The sequence below is a fragment of the Anomaloglossus baeobatrachus genome, chromosome 1, assembly GCF_048569485.1.
Source record: "Anomaloglossus baeobatrachus isolate aAnoBae1 chromosome 1, aAnoBae1.hap1, whole genome shotgun sequence".
Classification (NCBI taxonomy): Eukaryota; Metazoa; Chordata; class Amphibia; order Anura; family Aromobatidae; genus Anomaloglossus; species Anomaloglossus baeobatrachus.
Genome location: NC_134353.1, coordinates 581,755,227 through 581,773,705, shown reverse-complemented (window position 1 = coordinate 581,773,705; position 18,479 = coordinate 581,755,227). Strand labels below are relative to the sequence as shown.

Below are 18,479 nucleotides of genomic sequence, written 5' to 3'. Positions count from 1 at the left end.
AGGCCAATGCACGTCAGCAGCAATCCTTGCAAGTGCACCAAGAACAGATGGAGCAGGCCAATGCACGTCAGCAGCAAGCCTTGCAATTGCAGGAAAAAAGGCACCAAGAACAGATGGTTCTCCTGGCCAAGTCGATCCGTGCCAGACCGGCAGCAACAACCCCGGGACCGGATGACGACGGCAGCGTCCGGAAAGCGGTGAGACAAGCGTTGCAAAAGATGACCCCGGGTGATGATGTGGAAGCGTTCCTGGCGGTGTTTGAGCGGGTGGCCGAGCGGGAAAAGCTGCCGACCCCGCAGTGGGCTGAGGTATTGTCGCCCTATCTGACGGGGGAACCCCAAAAAGCGTACCTGGACCTCTGTACCGAGGACGCCATTGACTATGTGACCCTGAAAGCCGAAATACTGGCTCGGTTGGGGGTGAATACCTATGTACGGGCTCAGCGGGTAAATCAGTGGTTCTTTGAGGAAGCCAAACCCGTACGCTCCCAGGCCTATGACTTGTTGCATCTTGTAAAAAAGTGGTTGCAGCCTGACACTCTGAGCCCGGCGCAAATGGTGGAAAGGGTAGTAGTGGATCGTTTTGTGCGCACTTTACCCGTCACCGTTCAACGGTGGGTCGGACAGGGTGACCCGAGTACCCTGGACCAATTAGTGTCCCTGGTAGAGCGGCATGTGGCTACGCAGGACTTGATACGGGACACTGAGACTTTGCGTACCGCCCGTCGGTCCGGCCCCTCCAAGCCTAGGGCCAAGGACCCACCGCTGACACCGGTGCGGGAGTCCGCTACCGTCCCGTCTGAAACCGCACACTCCGTCCCTGAGGTCCGGAAAACTATGTACCCTAAACGACAACTCGTCAAGGGGGTGTCCTTCCCTATTAGATGTTGGCGGTGCCAGCGGGTGGGACATATGGAAGCCCAGTGTCCACTCACCCCGGAGCCCATGGATTGTGGGGTTACCCGGCGGGGTTCAATGTATGCTCAGGTGGTGTGTACCGCTGACCTGGTCTACCCAGAGACTGAGCCCCACTTGTGCCAAATTCAGGTGAATGGATGTCCGGTTACAGGCTTGTTGGATTCCGGAAGCTTAGTGACCCTTGTGCGATCAACCCTAAGGGCTAAAGTAAAGGCCACAGGACGTACCGTGGGGGTGGTTTGCATACATGGGGACCGCCGAGACTATCCCACGGGGATAGTCACCATCACAGCACCTTGCGGTCAGGTGCAACATGAGGTGGGACTTATTAATACTCTTCCCTATGATGTGATCCTAGGAAGGGATCTGCCCTATTTTTGGACTTTATGGAAGGGACCTCCTAAGTCCCCTCAGATATTGGTCAGTCCGGGACCTGAGCCCTACAATCCTGAATCCGGGACGCCTGCCGTAGGGGTCCCCATGATAGGGACAGGATGTGAACCTGATAGGTCGCCCCTAGAGGTATTGGCAGGAGAGGCTGAGACGGTCGAGCCCATCCCGGAGTTGGAGGCGTCCCCGGATACGTTTGGGACAGCCCAACTCCAGGACCCTACATTAATACATGCCCGGAGTCGGGTGACAGTAGTTGACGGGGTGGCACAGCTGCCTGGTGCCCAGGTAAGATACCCCCATTTCGCTCTTAAGCAGGATTTACTCTACCGGGTGGATGAAATACGGGGCGTAGGGGTGGAGCAGTTGGTGGTGCCCCAGCCGTATCGCCGGCGGGTCCTCGACTTGGCTCATAAACACCTGATGAGTGGTCACCTAGGGGTCAAGAAAACGCAGGAGCGAATATTGCAAAGGTTCTATTGGCCCGGGGTCTTTGGGGAGGTAAAATGGTTCTGCGAAACCTGCCCGGAGTGTCAGCTTACCGCACCCCTGACCCACTTTCGCAGTCCGTTGGTACCGTTACCCATTATAGAAGTCCCTTTTGAACGGATAGGGATGGATCTGGTGGGGCCCCTCGTAAAGTCTGCTCGAGGGCACCAACACATCCTAGTGATCGTTGACTATGCCACCCGGTATCCAGAGGCGATACCTCTCAGACATACTGCAGCCAAGCTTATAGCTCGGGAGTTGTTTGCTGTGTTCTGCCGGGTGGGGTTGCCCAAGGAGATCCTTACGGATCAGGGGACCCCATTCATGTCTAAAGTTACCAAAGAGCTATGCCGGCTACTCCAGATCAAGCAGTTGCGTACGTCTGTGTATCATCCTCAGACGGATGGTTTAGTGGAACGATTCAATAAAACCCTTAAAACCATGCTCAAAAGGGTGATTTCCAAAGACGGGAAAGACTGGGATATGATGCTTCCCTATTTGATGTTTGCCATACGAGAGGTGCCACAGGCATCCACGGGGTTTTCGCCTTTTGAATTGTTATACGGGCGACATCCCCGGGGATTGTTGGACCTGGCAAAAGAAACCTGGGAGCAGGAGCCCACCCCCCATAAAAGTGTGATTGAACACATTTTGGGTATGCAGAACCGCATAAGCGCGGTCATGCCAATTGTGAAGGAGCATTTACAGGAGGCTCAGGCCGCGCAAAGCGGCCGCTACAATAGACAAGCCACCGTGCGGACCTTTAATCCCGGGGATCGGGTGTTGGTATTGATTCCCACGGCGGAGAGTAAATTCCTGGCTCAGTGGCAAGGCCCCTACGAGATAAAGGAAAGAGTCGGGGTGGTTAACTATAAAGTATTGCAGCCCGGTAGGCGGAAACCTGAACAAATATACCATGTCAACCTATTAAAACCTTGGCAGGAACGGGAAAGCCTGATGGCTGTTTTTTCCCCACCTCCCTCCTCTTCGGGTCGTTCACATCCGGCTCCAGCGACCTCCGGAGAGGACGAACCGGAAGTAAGGATTGGAGAAGCCCTCACCAAGACTCAGAGGCGAGAGGCCAGACGGTTGGTTCAGCAGAACCCCGATGTCTTCTCCGAGCTGCCCGGTAGGACCAGTCTGATACGACATGATATTGTCACCGAGCCCCACCTGAAGGTACGCCTGAAGTCATACCGAGTACCGGAGGCTCGACGACAAGCCATATCGGAGGAAGTAAAGACAATGTTACGCCTGGGGGTCATCGAAAAATCCCGGAGTGAATGGGCTAGTCCGATTGTCCTAATACCAAAACCCGATGGCTCCTTAAGGTTCTGCAATGACTTTAGGAGATTGAACGAAATATCCAAGTTTGATCTCTACCCCATGCCCCGGGTGGATGAGCTGATTGATAGGCTGGGACAGGCGCGATATTTTACCACGCTCGACCTGACCAAGGGGTACTGGCAGGTGCCACTAACGGAGTCCGCCAAGGAGAAAACCGCTTTTGTTACGCCGGAGGGTCTCTTCCACTATGTTGTCTTGCCTTTTGGGTTACATGGCGCTCCGGCCACGTTCCAGAGGTTGATGGACTTAGTGCTGGAACCCCACCAGGCGTATGCATCAGCGTACCTTGATGACATCATTATTTACAGCTCCGATTGGCAGACCCACTTGGAACAGGTACAAGCGGTGGTGGACGCGCTTCGAACAGCCGGATTGACAGCCAATCCCAAGAAATGTGCGTTGGGACTCACGGAAGCCCGCTACTTGGGCTACGTGATAGGCCAAGGAGTGATTAAGCCCCAAATTAACAAGGTTGAGGCGATCCAGAAGTGGCCTAGACCCCTGACCACGAAACAGGTTAGGGCCTTCCTGGGTATCGTGGGGTACTACAGGAGGTTTGTAAAAGATTTTGCGGGACTATCAGCCCCCTTGACGGACCTTCTCAAAGGCAAGAAGTCCGTCATGGTGCGCTGGACTCCGCAGGTCGAGGACTCCTTCCGGGCCCTGAAGGAGGTCCTGTGCGGACAGCCCGTTCTGGTCAACCCTGATTTCCGGAAGGAGTTCATAGTACAGACTGACGCCTCGGAGGTCGGCCTGGGGGCAGTGCTGTCTCAGGTGGTTCAGGGGGAGGAACATCCCGTCACCTTTTTAAGTAGGAAGCTCACCCCTCCCGAGCGGAATTATAGCGTAGTGGAGAAGGAGTGCCTGGCGATCAAGTGGGCCTTGGAGTCCCTACGCTATTACCTGCTGGGACGTCAGTTTCGCTTGGTGACGGATCACTCTCCACTGGTCTGGATGGGGTCCGCCAAGGAACGGAATGCCCGGGTTACCCGGTGGTTCCTTTCTCTGCAGAACTTCCGGTTTACGGTTGAACACCGGGCCGGTAGATTGCAGGGCAACGCCGATGCCTTGTCCCGCGGCCCGTGTTTGATGGCAGGAGTTCAACCCCGCACGCTTGAACTGAGGGGGGGGGTATGTGAGACTGTGACCGGGGTTATCTATGACGGCCGGTATGTCTCGCCCCGGTTGTGCTCACTCCATGATAATCCACTATAGGGTTAATGCTGTTTTCCCTACAGGCTGAAGGGAGGGATAAATAGATTCAGGAACAAGGGCAGGTGTGCCGGGTGTGAGGGGGTGATCACATCTCCCTGAGTTCTCTGCCGGAAAGGCACCTATGTACTATTGTGAACTTTTTCTTTGGAATAAACCGTGTGCTGTGAACCTTGGTGCCTGGATCCCGTGTCTTCTGCAGCGCAGCCGACGACGCTACCTCACACTGGCCAGCGTAAAGGGGCGCAGGCTTCTAAGTCAACCTTGGCTCGGTGGATCAAGGAACCAATTCTTGAAGCCTACCGTTCTTCGGGGCTTCCGGTTCCTCCAGGGCTGAAGGCCCATTCTACCAGAGCCGTGGGTGCGTCCTGGGCTTTGCGGCACCAGGCTACGGCTCAGCAGGTGTGTCAGGCGGCTACCTGGTCGAGTCTGCACACTTTCACGAAACACTATCAAGTGCATACCTACGCTTCGGCAGATGCCAGCCTAGGTAGGCGAGTCCTTCAGGCGGCGGTTGCCCACCTTTTACCGAGGTATTCTTTTACCCACCCAGGGACTGCTTTTGGACATCCCAATTGTCTGGGTCTCCCAATGGAGCGACAAAGAATAAGGGAATTTTGTTTACTTACCATAAATTCCTTTTCTTCTAGCTCCAATTGGGAGACCCAGCACCCGCCCCTGTTCCCTTCGGGCTGTTGTTCTTTGTGTACACATGTTGTTCATGTTGAATTGTTCTTGGTTATGGTTTTCAGTTCTCCGAACATCCTTCGGATTGAATTTACCTTAGACCAATTTATAAGTTTCCTCCTTCTTGCTTTTGCACCAAAACTGAGGTGCCCGTGATGCACGGGAGGGTGTATAGGCAGAGGGGAGGGGCTTTACACTTTTTAAAGTGTAATACTTTGTGTGGCCTCCGGAGGCAGAAGCTATACACCAAATTGTCTGGGTCTCCCAATTGGAGCTAGAAGAAAAGGAATTTACGGTAAGTAAACAAAATTCCCTTCTTTATCAAAACTTCACTAAGCAGCCCAGTAAGTGACACATCCCTGTAATCAGGACCTCTGCCCCTACATTATGCTGCTCTCAGATTAGGTGGCAAACACCTGGTGACAGATTCCCTTTAACTTCTTTTTTATGGTATCAATTATATATTTCATGCAATAAAATGGCAATTAATTATTTAAATATCATACAATGTGATTTTCTGGATTTTTTTTTTTTTTATTATTTTTTTTAATTCTGTCTGTTTCAGTTGAAGTGTACCTGCAATAAGTTACAGACCTCTCCATTCTTTGCAGGTGGAAAAACTTGCAAAATCAGCAGTGTATCAAATACTTATTTTTCCCACTGTAGTTGATCAGGGGAGACTATGGAAATATAGATGAAGTTATGGGCATAGCTGGAATTTATTATATTACAATACATTCAGTTTTTTATTGTCTAATAGAATAAATCACATTTATTTTTAATTTAAATAGTACTCTTGGTATTGTTACACTAATATACAGTCAAAATAGAGGTTTTACAGAGTCACACAGTTCATGTGCTGCCATATGCGGGCGTTACACGATACGATCTATCGTGCGATTGCACAAGCGATCGTACCCGCCCCTGTCGTTTGTGCGTCACGGGCAATTAGTTGCCCGTGGCGCACAAAGTCGTTAAACCCCCGTCACACGTACTTACCTGCTGAGCGACGTCGCTGTGGGCGGCGAACATCCACTTCCTGAAGGGGAAGGGACGTTCAGCGTCACAGCGACGTCACACAGCGGCCGGCCAATAGAAGCGGAGGGGCAGAGATGAGCGGGACATAAACATCCCGCTCACCTCCTTCCTGCCGCATTGCCAGCGGGACGCAGGTAAGCTGTGTTCAGCGTTCCCGGGGTGTCACATGGAGCGATGTGTGCTGCCCCGGGAACGATGAACAGGACGTGCGATTTTTAGAAAATGAGCGACGTGTCAGCGATGAACGAGAAGGTGAGTATTTCTGCTCGTTCATAGCTGGCACACGCTACGATATCACTAACGAGGCCGGATGTGCGTCACTTACGACATGACCCCGCTGACATATGGCATGATATATCGTCTCGTGTGACGCCCGCATTAGAGTGCATCTTTAAAGCACCATATTCTCCCCTAGAAGTATTGTTTAAAGGCTTGGAACATGCTACACTTTTTTAAATTTTTCACAGATTTTTCACAGATACCATCCATGTTGGTATAGAAGAAATAGCTTCTATTTTTGATCACAGGCCTACAAAGGTACAATATTGCCGATATGTCCACCGTATCATGATCATTTTGCAATTGAGATGTAACATGTCGGGTTGGGTGTAATAATATCACACTAGAGGCATTTTTCTGTACATAGAAATTAGAGAGTCTGTCTAACCCACCCATCTCCATCCCTCCCCCCCAAAATAAAGAGATAGGCATTACAGTTGTTGATGTCCCGTTCTCAGCAGTGGCCACTACACATTGCAAAAGCCCCATTCAGTGTTTGTATCTGGCCACTGCAGAACCTCATAATAGCTGATCAGCGGAGGATCCCTCCCCAAGCAATCTGATATTGATGACCTACTTATTCAATATTTAGTAGCCACTGTCGGGTACTGCAGATCTGCTGATGTCCCGTTCTCAGCAGTGGCCACTACACATTGCAATAGCTCCGTTCAGTGTTTGTATCTGGCCACTGCAGAACCTCATAATAGCTGATCAGCCGAGGGTCCCACCCCAAGCAATCTGATACTGATGACCTTTCCAAGAATGGGTCATCAATATATGACCAGAGAATTATAAATCTTATACAATTTTAAGAATGTAATTAGTAAACAACATTTCTTTGATTTTTGTTTTTAATTTTAAAAAATATTTGTTAATTTAGACAGTAGTTTTAAGACGTTTCTCATACAAATAGACTCATTCTTCCTTCTTTCTTAAGGTATGCTGAAGCTTGAAATCTCCCCAGCCTACGATGGCTTGATTGGGTGTCTCACGCCTGAGTTGCTTCCAGTTAGGCCATTTCCTGAAGGTCGTGCCCGTCTTATTAAGGAGGTCCTTGAGTTTCCTATCAGAGAAGTTTATGTTCCTCACACCTTGTACAGGTAGGATTTCCATTCACGCGGTCATTATGCAGTAGACATGTTTTTTCTGCACTTTGTCAGTGCTGGGTTATATTGTTTTCTTGGAAACAGATGGAATGTTCATTTCTGATGTATGTAACAGTTGTACAGTGGGATCATTAATCCCTTTGGGTTTTCCCTGTACATACAGGCATCTTTACTGGAAAAGAGAAGGAAACAAAGGGCCTGTATTTATCTGTGAATTCCTTCCTATGTCATTAAATTGTAAAATGTGCAAAATCCAGCAAGACGTACCCTATGTCCAATTCCAGTGATCATACTATACATATTGGAAACTGAGCCGATCCTCTATGTAACTGATTCTCAACCATATTTTATTCCTCTGCTGTATATATCAGCCATATTTTATTCCTTTTAAGAAAAACATGTCATTGAATTAAAACTTCATTTTATAAGGCTGGTTTCAGACGTCTTACATTCAAGATCCGAGTATTAACCCAAATGTCCAGACCGTCCTAGGTCTGCGGAGGTTTGATTAGAAGACCTGAGGCCAGTCTGTACCATTGTGGTCCGTATTCGGACTGTGAATGTCAGATGTCTGATACTGGTGTCACTCATATAATAGAAATATACCAGTAGATACAGAATTCAGGCTGATAGGACACATACATTTGTGAGGGTGAATGGCAGATCTCACAAGAATGGAAAAAACGCTTTCTACACTCCTGGAGATGTTCTCTATTGTTTACTGAGGCCTCATTTAGACGTCAGTGATTTCCCATATATGTCAGATACGGTCTGACTTTCATCAGTGTTCTAGAGCTGATCTTTATAAGTGTTTTATCATTGTGTTACTTGTTACCATCGGTATTTCATCAGTAATTTTCACGTATAGATAAATTGCAAAGCTTCTTCTATTCTTTATAATGTTACGAAAGCCCTTCCATTGTGTTGCTGTTTTTTTTTTATTAAACCTGTGCATATAATGTAGTGTGTTTATGATAATATACTCCCCTACTGCCTTGTTCTCCAGTATTGAGTGCCGTTCTTCTCTACTGAACGACGTCTTCACCCTTCAGATCATACCAAGCTCCGTGTGACCCAAGAGTAGCTTTTACATTGTAAGTCTATAGAGCGTGAGAACAACGCTCCATAGGCCATCATCGTAAAAGCCACTTCCAGCTCACGCATAGAGTGAAAATATTAACACACACACACACACACACACACACACACACACACACACACTACACTGCATACATCTATAAGCTCAGTGTATGTGTGTGTGTGTGTGTATGTCCGCTAAAGGAATCTGCACCGCACAGACGCCTCATGTGACCCAGGGAGCATCGTAGACTATGTTTTGACAGAAAAATTTAACTTTAAAATCCTCCCGCCATTAAACTGAATGGAGGTGGGAGCTATAGGTTATTAATAACAACTGTCAGTGGTTGCTATAGGAACAAAATAAACTGTTAGTTGAAGCTTATGCGTGAGGTTATATGATGTTAGTGGAGAGATGGATAGAGAGACAGAAAAAGACAGACAGACAGACACAGACAGAGACAGCCCTGGGAAAGAGACAGCCCTGGGAAAGAGACAGCCCTGGCAAAGAGACAGCCCTGGCAAAGAGACAGCCCTGGCAAAGAGACAGCCCTGGCAAAGAGACAGGCCGGGCAAAGAGACAGGCCGGGCAAAGAGACAGGCCGGGCAAAGAGACAGGCCGGGCAAAGAGACAAACCTGGAAAGAGACAAACCTGGAAAGAGACAAACCTGGAAAGAGACAGCCCTAGAAAGAGTCAACCGGACAAAGAGACAGCCCTGGAAAGAGACAGCCCTGGAAAGAGACAGCCCTGGAAAGAGACAGCCCTGCAAAGAGACAGCCCTGCAAAGAGACAGACCTGCAAAGAGACAGACCTGCAAAGAGACAGACCTGCAAAGAGACAGACCAAGACAGACGGAAAAGAGACAGACAGACACACACATAGAGACAGACACAGAGATAGAGAGAGCCAGACAGACACAGAGATAGAGACCGATAGACTGATACAAATACAGACAGATAGACACAGACAGACAAGAAAAGAGACAGACAGAGAGACAGACAGACAGCGACACACAGACAGAGACTGGGAGAGAGACAGAGATACAGTTACTATCCCGGGCAACGCCCGAGTACTACAGCTAGTTACATATACGTCTGAAGGCGGGGAGAAGGAAGCTAGTGCTGATTGAGCTTGCGTGACGTAACAACCTAACATGAGCCCTGAGAGAGCGAGTGCCGGCACCGATTTAACGGCTCCGTGATGGGAGAGGAGTATAAGCTTTTTAATTTTAAGGGTGCCAAATATGCAGGATGTCTTAGTAGTGGACAAACCCCTTTAAGACAAGCCCTTTCTAAAATGAATGAAGCTGGGGCAGTGATCAGCGGATTATCCCAGGTTTTTCTTCTCTCAATCCTCATTATCTGCTGTAGGTTACAGCCAGGCATAGATTTCCCCTGCATGGTTGTAGCATTTAATGATATCCAAATGCATGGATGCCCAAGAGCTTTACCAAAGCAGGTGTCCTTTGTGCCACATAGCTAAATCTAAAAGACCAAATTTAAAACAAATCTAAAGTGATTTAACAATACCAAACAAGTATATCTGGTAACGTCTTTATTTACATCCATATAAGAACAAAAGTCAAAACAAGAAACAGTGCGTATCAAAAACTGCTAACAGAAAAAGCATAACCTATTGTGACACAAAAGCAAGAAATGCTTACAACTACAGTCAGCATAAATAAGGTAAAAAGTTACAGATATAAAACATTAAATAGGAATTGTCACAGTGCAAAGGTGCAAATGCCAGTGGGCAGTTAGAAAATGGCAGTTAGAAGAGTCAAGAATATCCCAAATTACAGGGACTCTTCCAAAAAGGGAAGAGAGACGCCGTCTAACTTCTTAACATGAGTCGCGATGGTATATTTTGTAGTCAGCACCTGAATTTAGCACCCTACAGCAGAATACATCTCTGCTGCTTTATTAATACTGAACAGTACTACTCTTATGGATCTGTATAATATGGATGTGCCATATTTGTAGATACATTTTGTGCTATTCTTTGCCTTTACTGTAGTATTAAAAATCATTTAGAAAAACTGTTGGTTGGGAAGAAGGAATCGGCACCCTGTGGCGTATCACCAGTTGTGAAATCACAACCCCCCTAGTATTCCCTGACCTCTGAGGATGTTGGGTAATTTTGGGGATTGTAGTTTCACAACAGCTAGAGTGCCTAAGGTTGCGGAATAATCTAGTGGCCAATCATATAGCACTTAGGTAAGAAAGACGTCATGGCTAAAACCCCTTTGGTCTCTTCTATAGATGAACAGTAGACTGGGCTGGGCCATTTATAGTGTGCACTTTGGTGTGGCGCGCAAAATGGAAGTTCTTTGGTTGCTCATGAGAGAAGGTGCTTTGAACTTATAGTCTACTTCTGTGATAAATAACCGGTCGGTGATGCCAGCACTTGGCCACTGAAGCTACCGATTGGTAAAGCCCGCCATCGCTGGAAGCCTGCATTCAACTGGTGGAGGACCACCAAGCATCTTTTGCCAAATCAGCAGGAAATTGAAGAATATATACTGCTCCTCTGTTTGGAACTCAACCCTTTTATTTTCATTGATCTAAAAAACATTAATGTTACTTCTGTGTATGAACCAACTCTTTAAATTGATATATTTTAAGTTTAGTGAAGATATATAGCCATTGGTCCTAATTAGTGATGAGTGAGCACCACCATGCTCGGGTGGTCGATACTTGTAACGAGCACTAGGGACTCTTGAACGGGCTCGACTCGTGTACTAAGTATAATGGAAGTCTATGGAGAGCTCCGGCATTTTTCCGGAAAATCTTCCTGAAAAATGCTCAAAATCCCCTTTGACTTCCATTATACTCTGTACACGAGTCGAGTCCGGCTGCTTGTTGTGAGTACCGAGCATCCGAGGATGACAGTGCTCTCTCATTGCTAATCCTAATATTTTGTAACGTCTTGTTATAGAAGTATAATTATATAAAAATGTTATCTCTCAAAAGGAACAGAGGAAAATATATAAAAACATGTTCTCCAGACTGAGGTCACAATACAGTAAATATTTCCTGGCTGGAGAGTGATTAATCTATGTGTATCAAAAGTCTCCCTTTTTAGTATTGTTTATTGTTACTCGATACTGTGCTTTGTCTGCTCGGTGGTGATCTGCTGAATGGGTACTAGATGTATTCAGCAGGAAGATGAAAAGTGCACTCAGCGCTCTGAACTTCGCCCTACTTGGCAGCAACTCTGTTCTTCCACATTTACATGCATGACGATAGGGGCGTTACTGTATGTCGAAATAGCAGTGAAGAATTACACTTACGGGATCCAGGGACTTAAGAGCAAGTAATAAATACATACTACACTATATTTTGAAATGTTGTACACAAAATCTGCAGATGTTATATAGGTCTTTTGGGTTTTTGTACGACAAGTTACTTATTTGATGGATTACAGAGTAAAATTGCTCTAATTTGACCAAAAATGGAACAGTAATTATTTGAGATTGTACCAAAAGTTCAAAAGAGATTTTTGGAATGATACAAATTACTGTTTGTAACCTTTGGTCATGTATATATGAGCTCTGGCAATACACATTTTATGACATTATTGTAATGTCTGTCCATGTTACATCAGTAGATACCAATCCAAAAACAGGATTGGAGAGTAGAAAAACTTTTACATTTGCTTAACATTTCAGACCCTGGGAGTATATGATCCCTCATGATATTTTTTAACTAGTTTGTCTGAAGTGGCCATTCCTTGACTTTATGACTACTAGAGCAATATGGACATCACGGAGCATAGAGGTGTCCTTTAAAATTTAGAATATGTATAATATCGCCCTTTAAGGGTTTCCCCCACACCCAAACAAAACCAAACAAGTCAAGAATGTGGCTGAAGGACCCTGAATGAAGTGGGGAAAATGCATGGCCTTTGGTCCATTCATTGTCTATGGCATTGCTGAGCACAACCAGTCCCATAGACAATGAATGGAACAGAGGCTGCACATGCACACCTCCACCCCATTCAGGCAGGATAGGGTATTACCTGTTTTGTTTTTTTGGGGTATAATCCTTTAATTTCAGTTGGCAGCACCAGTTACTACTCCCTCTCCATTAATTCTTTCAGCTTTGTGCTTGCTGCACAGACACGTTTGGATTCAAATTAATTTATTTATTTTATTTTTCATTTTAACCCTTTAGAAAATGTATCCAAACCTTTGCATTGGAGAACATCTGATGCAGAGAGATCCTGTAACATTGGGATTTCTGCGTCACCCAACCTTCCTTTCCACTCATGGCCAACAATTAGTTAAAGGGAGACTGACAAGTGGATAGTTGCTGCCCGATTCATGGACCATGGCTGCCAAATTCCAGCCTCGTATGTTTAACTCTAAAACGTTGCAGCGTTTCAGAGAAGTTGTAAAAATCAGTCCCCGGTGTCTTCTGCCCACCCGCTTCCCTTGAGTGACAGGTCTCTCTATATGCGTGTATAGAAACGATGAGGCTGAACAGATAAAAGGCGCAAACCTTGCGTCTTATCCTGTTGGGAACCCATTTCTTATCTTCCACTGATTGATATGTGCGTGTATAGAGAGAGACCTGTCAGTTATTGCCAACGAACGGCGAGAAGCCACCGGTGGCCCACCTGTCTGACTACTTTCCCATGCCGCTCTATCCTGGGCTTGCTTAAAGTATGCTTTTCTCTAAACACATATTTCTGAAATCTTACCGTCCGTAGGATTGAGTTTCCTGTGGATCGGGCAGCATGTATCAACTGACAGGTTCACTTTAAGAAATCCAATTTTTAATGGTCAGCAGTTCTACTTCTGGCACTTTGCTGCGTTTACAGTAATAAGATTTTCTAGGATTTGTAATCCACTCTGCACTGCTGAGCAGCCTAAAAGCTACCTTAGTACCTCAGGACCTGTTTTTGATCATGTCCTATATTCACAAAGATCTATAATCAGTCATTTAAAAAAGATATGTTGATGTCTGCCTATTAGCGTACGGCTACTTGATGGCGTAGTGCCAGTGAGGCTGAAGCTCTGTCTACCCACAGTGGGCCAATAGCCACACAACTGTGACACAAACGTCATGCAGTAATTCTCCATAGCGGTGGGGGAGGTTTTGGCCACATGTGGACCACCTGGCCCTCCCCTTGTACAGTCTTCTACTCCATTAGTACAATTATGTGCCAGAAGCTCAGTCTCGACTTATTTTATCAGGTCACTGTTCCATTCTTGTTACCAACCTCACAGCTACCAGGAAACCAAGCGTTGAGCCAAGCTTCATGACACAGATGATCGGAATGTGCTTTACTCGGATCAGAAAAGAGTCTTCAGTAACTCATGGTCTACTAAACTCCACTGAAGAAAAGATAAAGCATGCAGAGAAGAGAAGACTGATGGGTTATCTAATTCAGTACTGGAATTGGTCAGCTTTGTAAATTCAAAGCGGGAAGTTCCAAAGAAATAAATTATAGCTCGGTTCTTCATGAACTAATCGTGTGACCGAGAGGGCCAGCGCGTCCTCTTCATGTCTAAAATTTTCAAGTAAGCTGTAACAAGCAGACAAAATAAGAATTAGTGTAGAAAGAACCAAAAGGACATATGGCAACTGATCATGTTATAGGGGTGTAAAGAAGGGTTTTTTATCATATTTCTACAAATATGCATGTACTATATTCTGTATGTACATATACATTTATAATAGATGTTTAGCATAAGAACAGTGTATTTTAGAAGAATACTTACTGTAGGAGGTCCATGTCTCACTCAAGCTTGGCTATGTTCCCGATCACCTAGATTACGTCTCTTTTTGGACTTTGATTTGGTCTGTGGGATAATGAACACCATCCTTAATAATTAGATCTTAGTTGCTAAACTGTTCAAAGGCAATTGTTTTCTCAATTCCATCCATAATATATCCATTTTTTTTTGTTCCTCCTTAAAGTAATCCTTCATGTATACCCCCAACATATACACCTAACATATGCCTTGGTTGTTTACTTCAGCCATTGGCGATAAACACCGTATAGGAGAATGCTGTACGCACTGCTTTCCTAACAATAAGGAAAATGGTTTGCTAGCGCATAACACGCCAGTGAAGGCCAATAGGACACTCTCTGGACCTCCGTCTGGTGAATGGAGGACTATGCCTACATTTATTGTATGCACCAGGAGCATTCCAGACAAATGGGCCAAGCATGTTCACATAAATGGGTTTTGAACATAGCCTTAAATGTATTCATTTTCAGTTTGACAATCATCAAGGCTGTGTGAATGGTTGCATCACTAAATCTCAAGCAAAATGATTTTTCAAATGATGGCCAAGGCTTGAGCCCTACTATGTATCTCAGTAAAGTAATTTCCCTTAATGGACTAAATGTAGAAATACACACCAATGTCTAAACTCGCCAAATTTAGAAGTACCTGTCTGTTTAAAGTGTTTGGGCTAGTTCTGACTTTACCCTGATGGCAGGTGTTGGGAGAAAGAAGGATTTTAGCATCCTGATGCTTTGTTTTCAGAGGAGTGTGAAACCCACTTTTTCACTATATCCCTGTATGCATATTTGACCAAGTCATGTACCTATGGGGGGTCAGGAGCATAGGTAGCCATATTATTGATGCAACCAATTCAGCTGTACAGGCTCCCAAGAGGTAAGGGGGGCCATACCCACCTTAAAAGCATGTGAAGTAGTGCATTTACATGAGTTAAACTAAAAAGGGCCCATATACTGTTCTTGCACAGGGGCCCTTTTCTTTCTGTGTCCACCAGTGGTCAAGAGTAATAAGTGATGACCAAACGGGTTTAGCCAACAACTGTCTAAAGGTATATGGCCACCTTAAGGCTACAAGCATTCTACAAGCATTCTAGTACTAAAATGTGCGCTTTGGATCAGCCAGTAGCAAAATTCTAACTATGAAAGTGGGAATACGAAACTGCTTCAAAACGGTAGCAGTCCAAACTTATAGATGATGCGTGCCTAACCCAACGCCTCAATAAGGCAAGCTTTTTTGACAAGTATCTTATGAACATATCTCATTTTTGCAATCTGTTAACTGGCCAAGTAATAAAAAAATAATCAATGCGGCCACAATTCCCGTTCCCTAGTGATGAAAAAGAGGCTCCAAGTCCCCATTGCTCAATGTGGATTGTACGTCCAGTTATGAGTGGAAGCAAGAGAAAAAAGCCAAGCATCCTGTGCAGCTGACAGGTCATAAGAGTGAAATATGGCCAGTCTCCGGATAATCCTCTTGGCTAACTTCCAAAATCCACCCCCCAAAAAATCAGGAGCAGTCACCCCAAGTACTCTTTTCAAGCCAGCAAGCTTATACATTTGGCCATTAAAGAGAAGGCACACTTATTCATGATATAGAGCCCTCTTTCAATATGGTGGTTTTTCTATATTTTTAATAGTATTTAATTGCAATTTAATTTGTATGTATCTACCATTTATGGTGTCAAAATGCTACATCTAAAAAAAAATCCATATCACCAATTCATTTTCCCACCCCTTCTTCATAACGTTATCCATTGACCCTGTAGTAAATGTTTTATAAAAATGTTTATATTCATGGAAGATTACAGAGCATGACAAACTTGTGTTATTCCCAGTAATGCTCTAAATATAGCCCTGAGCACTAAGCGCGAAGTAAAAAATATTGTTTTTTTTTTCCAGTAAGTGTACCGTCACTCATTTCCATATTTCAGTTTCACAATTACCTTACCTTCTTTTGCAATCTTTGAATTTTAGCTTCCTGGGAATTGATTTTGTCTTGGTGACTGTCCACTATTGCTTGAAGCGAGAGGATTTGCATGTTTTGCCTTTCTATAGATGCCTGTGAAAATGTGAAAAGGAAAAGCAGCGATTAATATTGGTTTCTGGGAATCCTAACACAGAAATGTGATTTCTTCTTTTTAGCAAGTAGTGCCATTATACTTATTCTTGCCTAAAGATATACATACTAATCCTTCATGACATTCATATGAAATCCAACCAAGTTCCGAAATGTATAATTGATGGAGAAAGGTTGAACTAGATGGACCTAGGTCTTTTTTAACCTATATAACTATGTATTACACCACATTATAAATTACTCCATTCTGGAATTTTGGAAATATCCACCAATCTTACAGTTTAAGTTCCCCCTCTGGAGACACTACCTTGATCATTGATAAGTAATCATAGATACCTACCAGGATCTCCGAGGTGTTGAGCACAGGTTCCCTCTCATGCCTTACGTCCAGGGCACTTATCTTGCTTTCTAAAGGCTTGATTTTGTTGTCCAGGAAGGATTCTTCTTCTTTCAGTCTAGCTAGTTCCTCTGAAATCTCAGCAAGCATCTCAAACAGCTTAGCAGTATCTTCAAAGTTTCTAGTCTTCTCCCCCAGTTCTTCTCCAAGTTTAGTCGCTTGATTGACTTGTCCAGAGAGTTTTGCCAGAGATGTGTTGAATTGATTCAGTTGCTGGAAAATGCTTTTGATTTGATGTTTCGTATGGTTGAACTCCCTTTTTAATCCTGACCCAATCTGGAGAAGACCTTCAGAGAGTAGTCTGATTTCATCCTGAGGATATAAGCTCAATTCTCCACGAGCGCCCAGAATTGGAGGAGCTAAAAAACACAATGAGGAAAGCAAAGAGAACAGCGTGCAAGTGCCTCTCATTGTGTACATGAACTAAGTAGTGGCTCACAAAGGGAGAACGTGTGTGATCGCTCTGGTCCTTCCACTCCTCAGCAAGAGATCTTATTCTATGAGCCACAGACAGCAAGACAGGCAGAATCAGTGTTCTCCAAATTCCACAGGTTAACTCTTTGTTGGCTGGTGGCAGCTGTCCTGACTAGTGAGCAAACCATCTGTCACGGTGACACACTGTAAGAATGAATGTACCACGCAGCACATGAAGGGAGGAATCCAGAAGTACAGTATCACTTCCCTTTTCAGGGTGGAGTAGTAGTTTGCTAACATTTGATGCACAAGATACTTCAATCTCATATAGGATGCTGACTTAATTTCTGTAAAAGTATCTTTCTTTTCTTTTTTCTATGTTTCTTAATTGTCACCTTTCTTTCTCCTCTGTGTTTCTTCTTTCTATACTTTCTTTCTTTTTCTGCTTTTTATTTTCTGTGTATTCTTTCTCTTCTCTCCTCATTTTTTCCATTCTTTCTTTTTCTTTCTATTTATTTTTTTTCTTGTAGAAAAGAAACTCCAGCAATGAGACATACCATCAGGTATACTAGTTCATAGCCATGAATAAGGCTTTGCCGAAACGCGTAGGTCCATGATCTGTGTTGGTATCGCATTCATGCCATGGTGCGAATTTTAAACATAATAAATATGAAGTTTTATTCAGTATACCGAATGGTCTTTCTCATTGCTGGAGTTTCTTTCATTTCCACATTAAGCCGCGCATACAGCTGTTACCTGGGTGTCTCTATGCAGATCATCGGTATCAGGATTTCGTAAGCTAACCTGTTCTTTTGTTTATTTATTTCTTTTCTTTTTCTCATTTTCTTTCACTTTATTGTTCTGCTTTCTATGTTATATATTCTTTTGTTCCCTTCCTTGCACCCTTCTTCTTTCTCCTCTCTTTCTATTCTTTCTTTGTCTTCCCTCCTCCATTCTTTTTTCTCTTCTTTTTTTCTATTATTTCTTTCTTTCTCTTCCTATTCTTTTTTCTTTCTTTTTCTATTTATTCATTTGGGGGTTTTTTTCCTTTCTTTTCTTTTTCTTCTTTTCTTCTTGGCTTTCTTCTGTCTTCCTTTTTCCCATCAGCGTTGTTTCTTTTTTTCTGTCTTTTTTTTCTGTCGGTGACACCGGTGATTTTGTCCTGTCCATTGTGAACATGCATCAGACTAAGGGAACATCTAATATATAAAGCTGAGTGTATTTATGTATGTATGTATGTATGTTTGGAATCCGCACCGTCACATGAACAATCACAAAATTTTGCACAAA

At 44.6% G+C, this 18,479-nt stretch overlaps 2 protein-coding genes across 4 annotated transcripts in view; one reads left to right on the top strand and one right to left on the bottom strand.

Annotated features, from left to right (window-relative positions):
- Positions 1-18,479, top strand: part of DOCK8 (dedicator of cytokinesis 8) — a 360,169-nt gene that overhangs the window by 174,710 nt on the left and 166,980 nt on the right. For all 3 annotated transcript variants that reach the window (XM_075317756.1, XM_075317746.1, XM_075317764.1), the window contains one exon: positions 7,297-7,459. In XM_075317756.1, the coding sequence (XP_075173871.1) occupies positions 7,297-7,459 (163 nt within the window). The remainder of the gene's footprint in view (positions 1-7,296; positions 7,460-18,479) is intronic.
- On the bottom strand, positions 10,092-17,383 carry LOC142296395 (uncharacterized). Its single transcript, XM_075339961.1, has 4 exons — positions 16,719-17,383; positions 16,250-16,360; positions 14,273-14,353; positions 10,092-14,076 (listed from the first exon to the last, which is right to left on the bottom strand). The coding sequence occupies exons 1-3, from the start codon at positions 17,193-17,195 to the stop codon at positions 14,294-14,296; spliced, it is 648 nt and encodes a 215-aa protein (XP_075196076.1). The 5' UTR covers positions 17,196-17,383; the 3' UTR covers positions 10,092-14,076; positions 14,273-14,293.

What these genes read in the sequence shown, in the direction of transcription:
- LOC142296395 (XM_075339961.1), bottom strand. Translation starts at nt 17,195, where the DNA reads ATGTACACAATGAGAGGCACTTGCACGCTGTTCTCTTTGCTTTCCTCA. An exon ending in TCAACACCTCGGAGATCCTG is followed by an intron (nt 16,361 to 16,718) that starts GTAGGTATCTAT and finishes ACATTTTCACAG; the next exon opens with GCATCTATAGAAAGGCAAAA. An exon ending in TTCAAAGATTGCAAAAGAAG is followed by an intron (nt 14,354 to 16,249) that starts GTAAGGTAATTG and finishes ATTATCCCACAG; the next exon opens with ACCAAATCAAAGTCCAAAAA.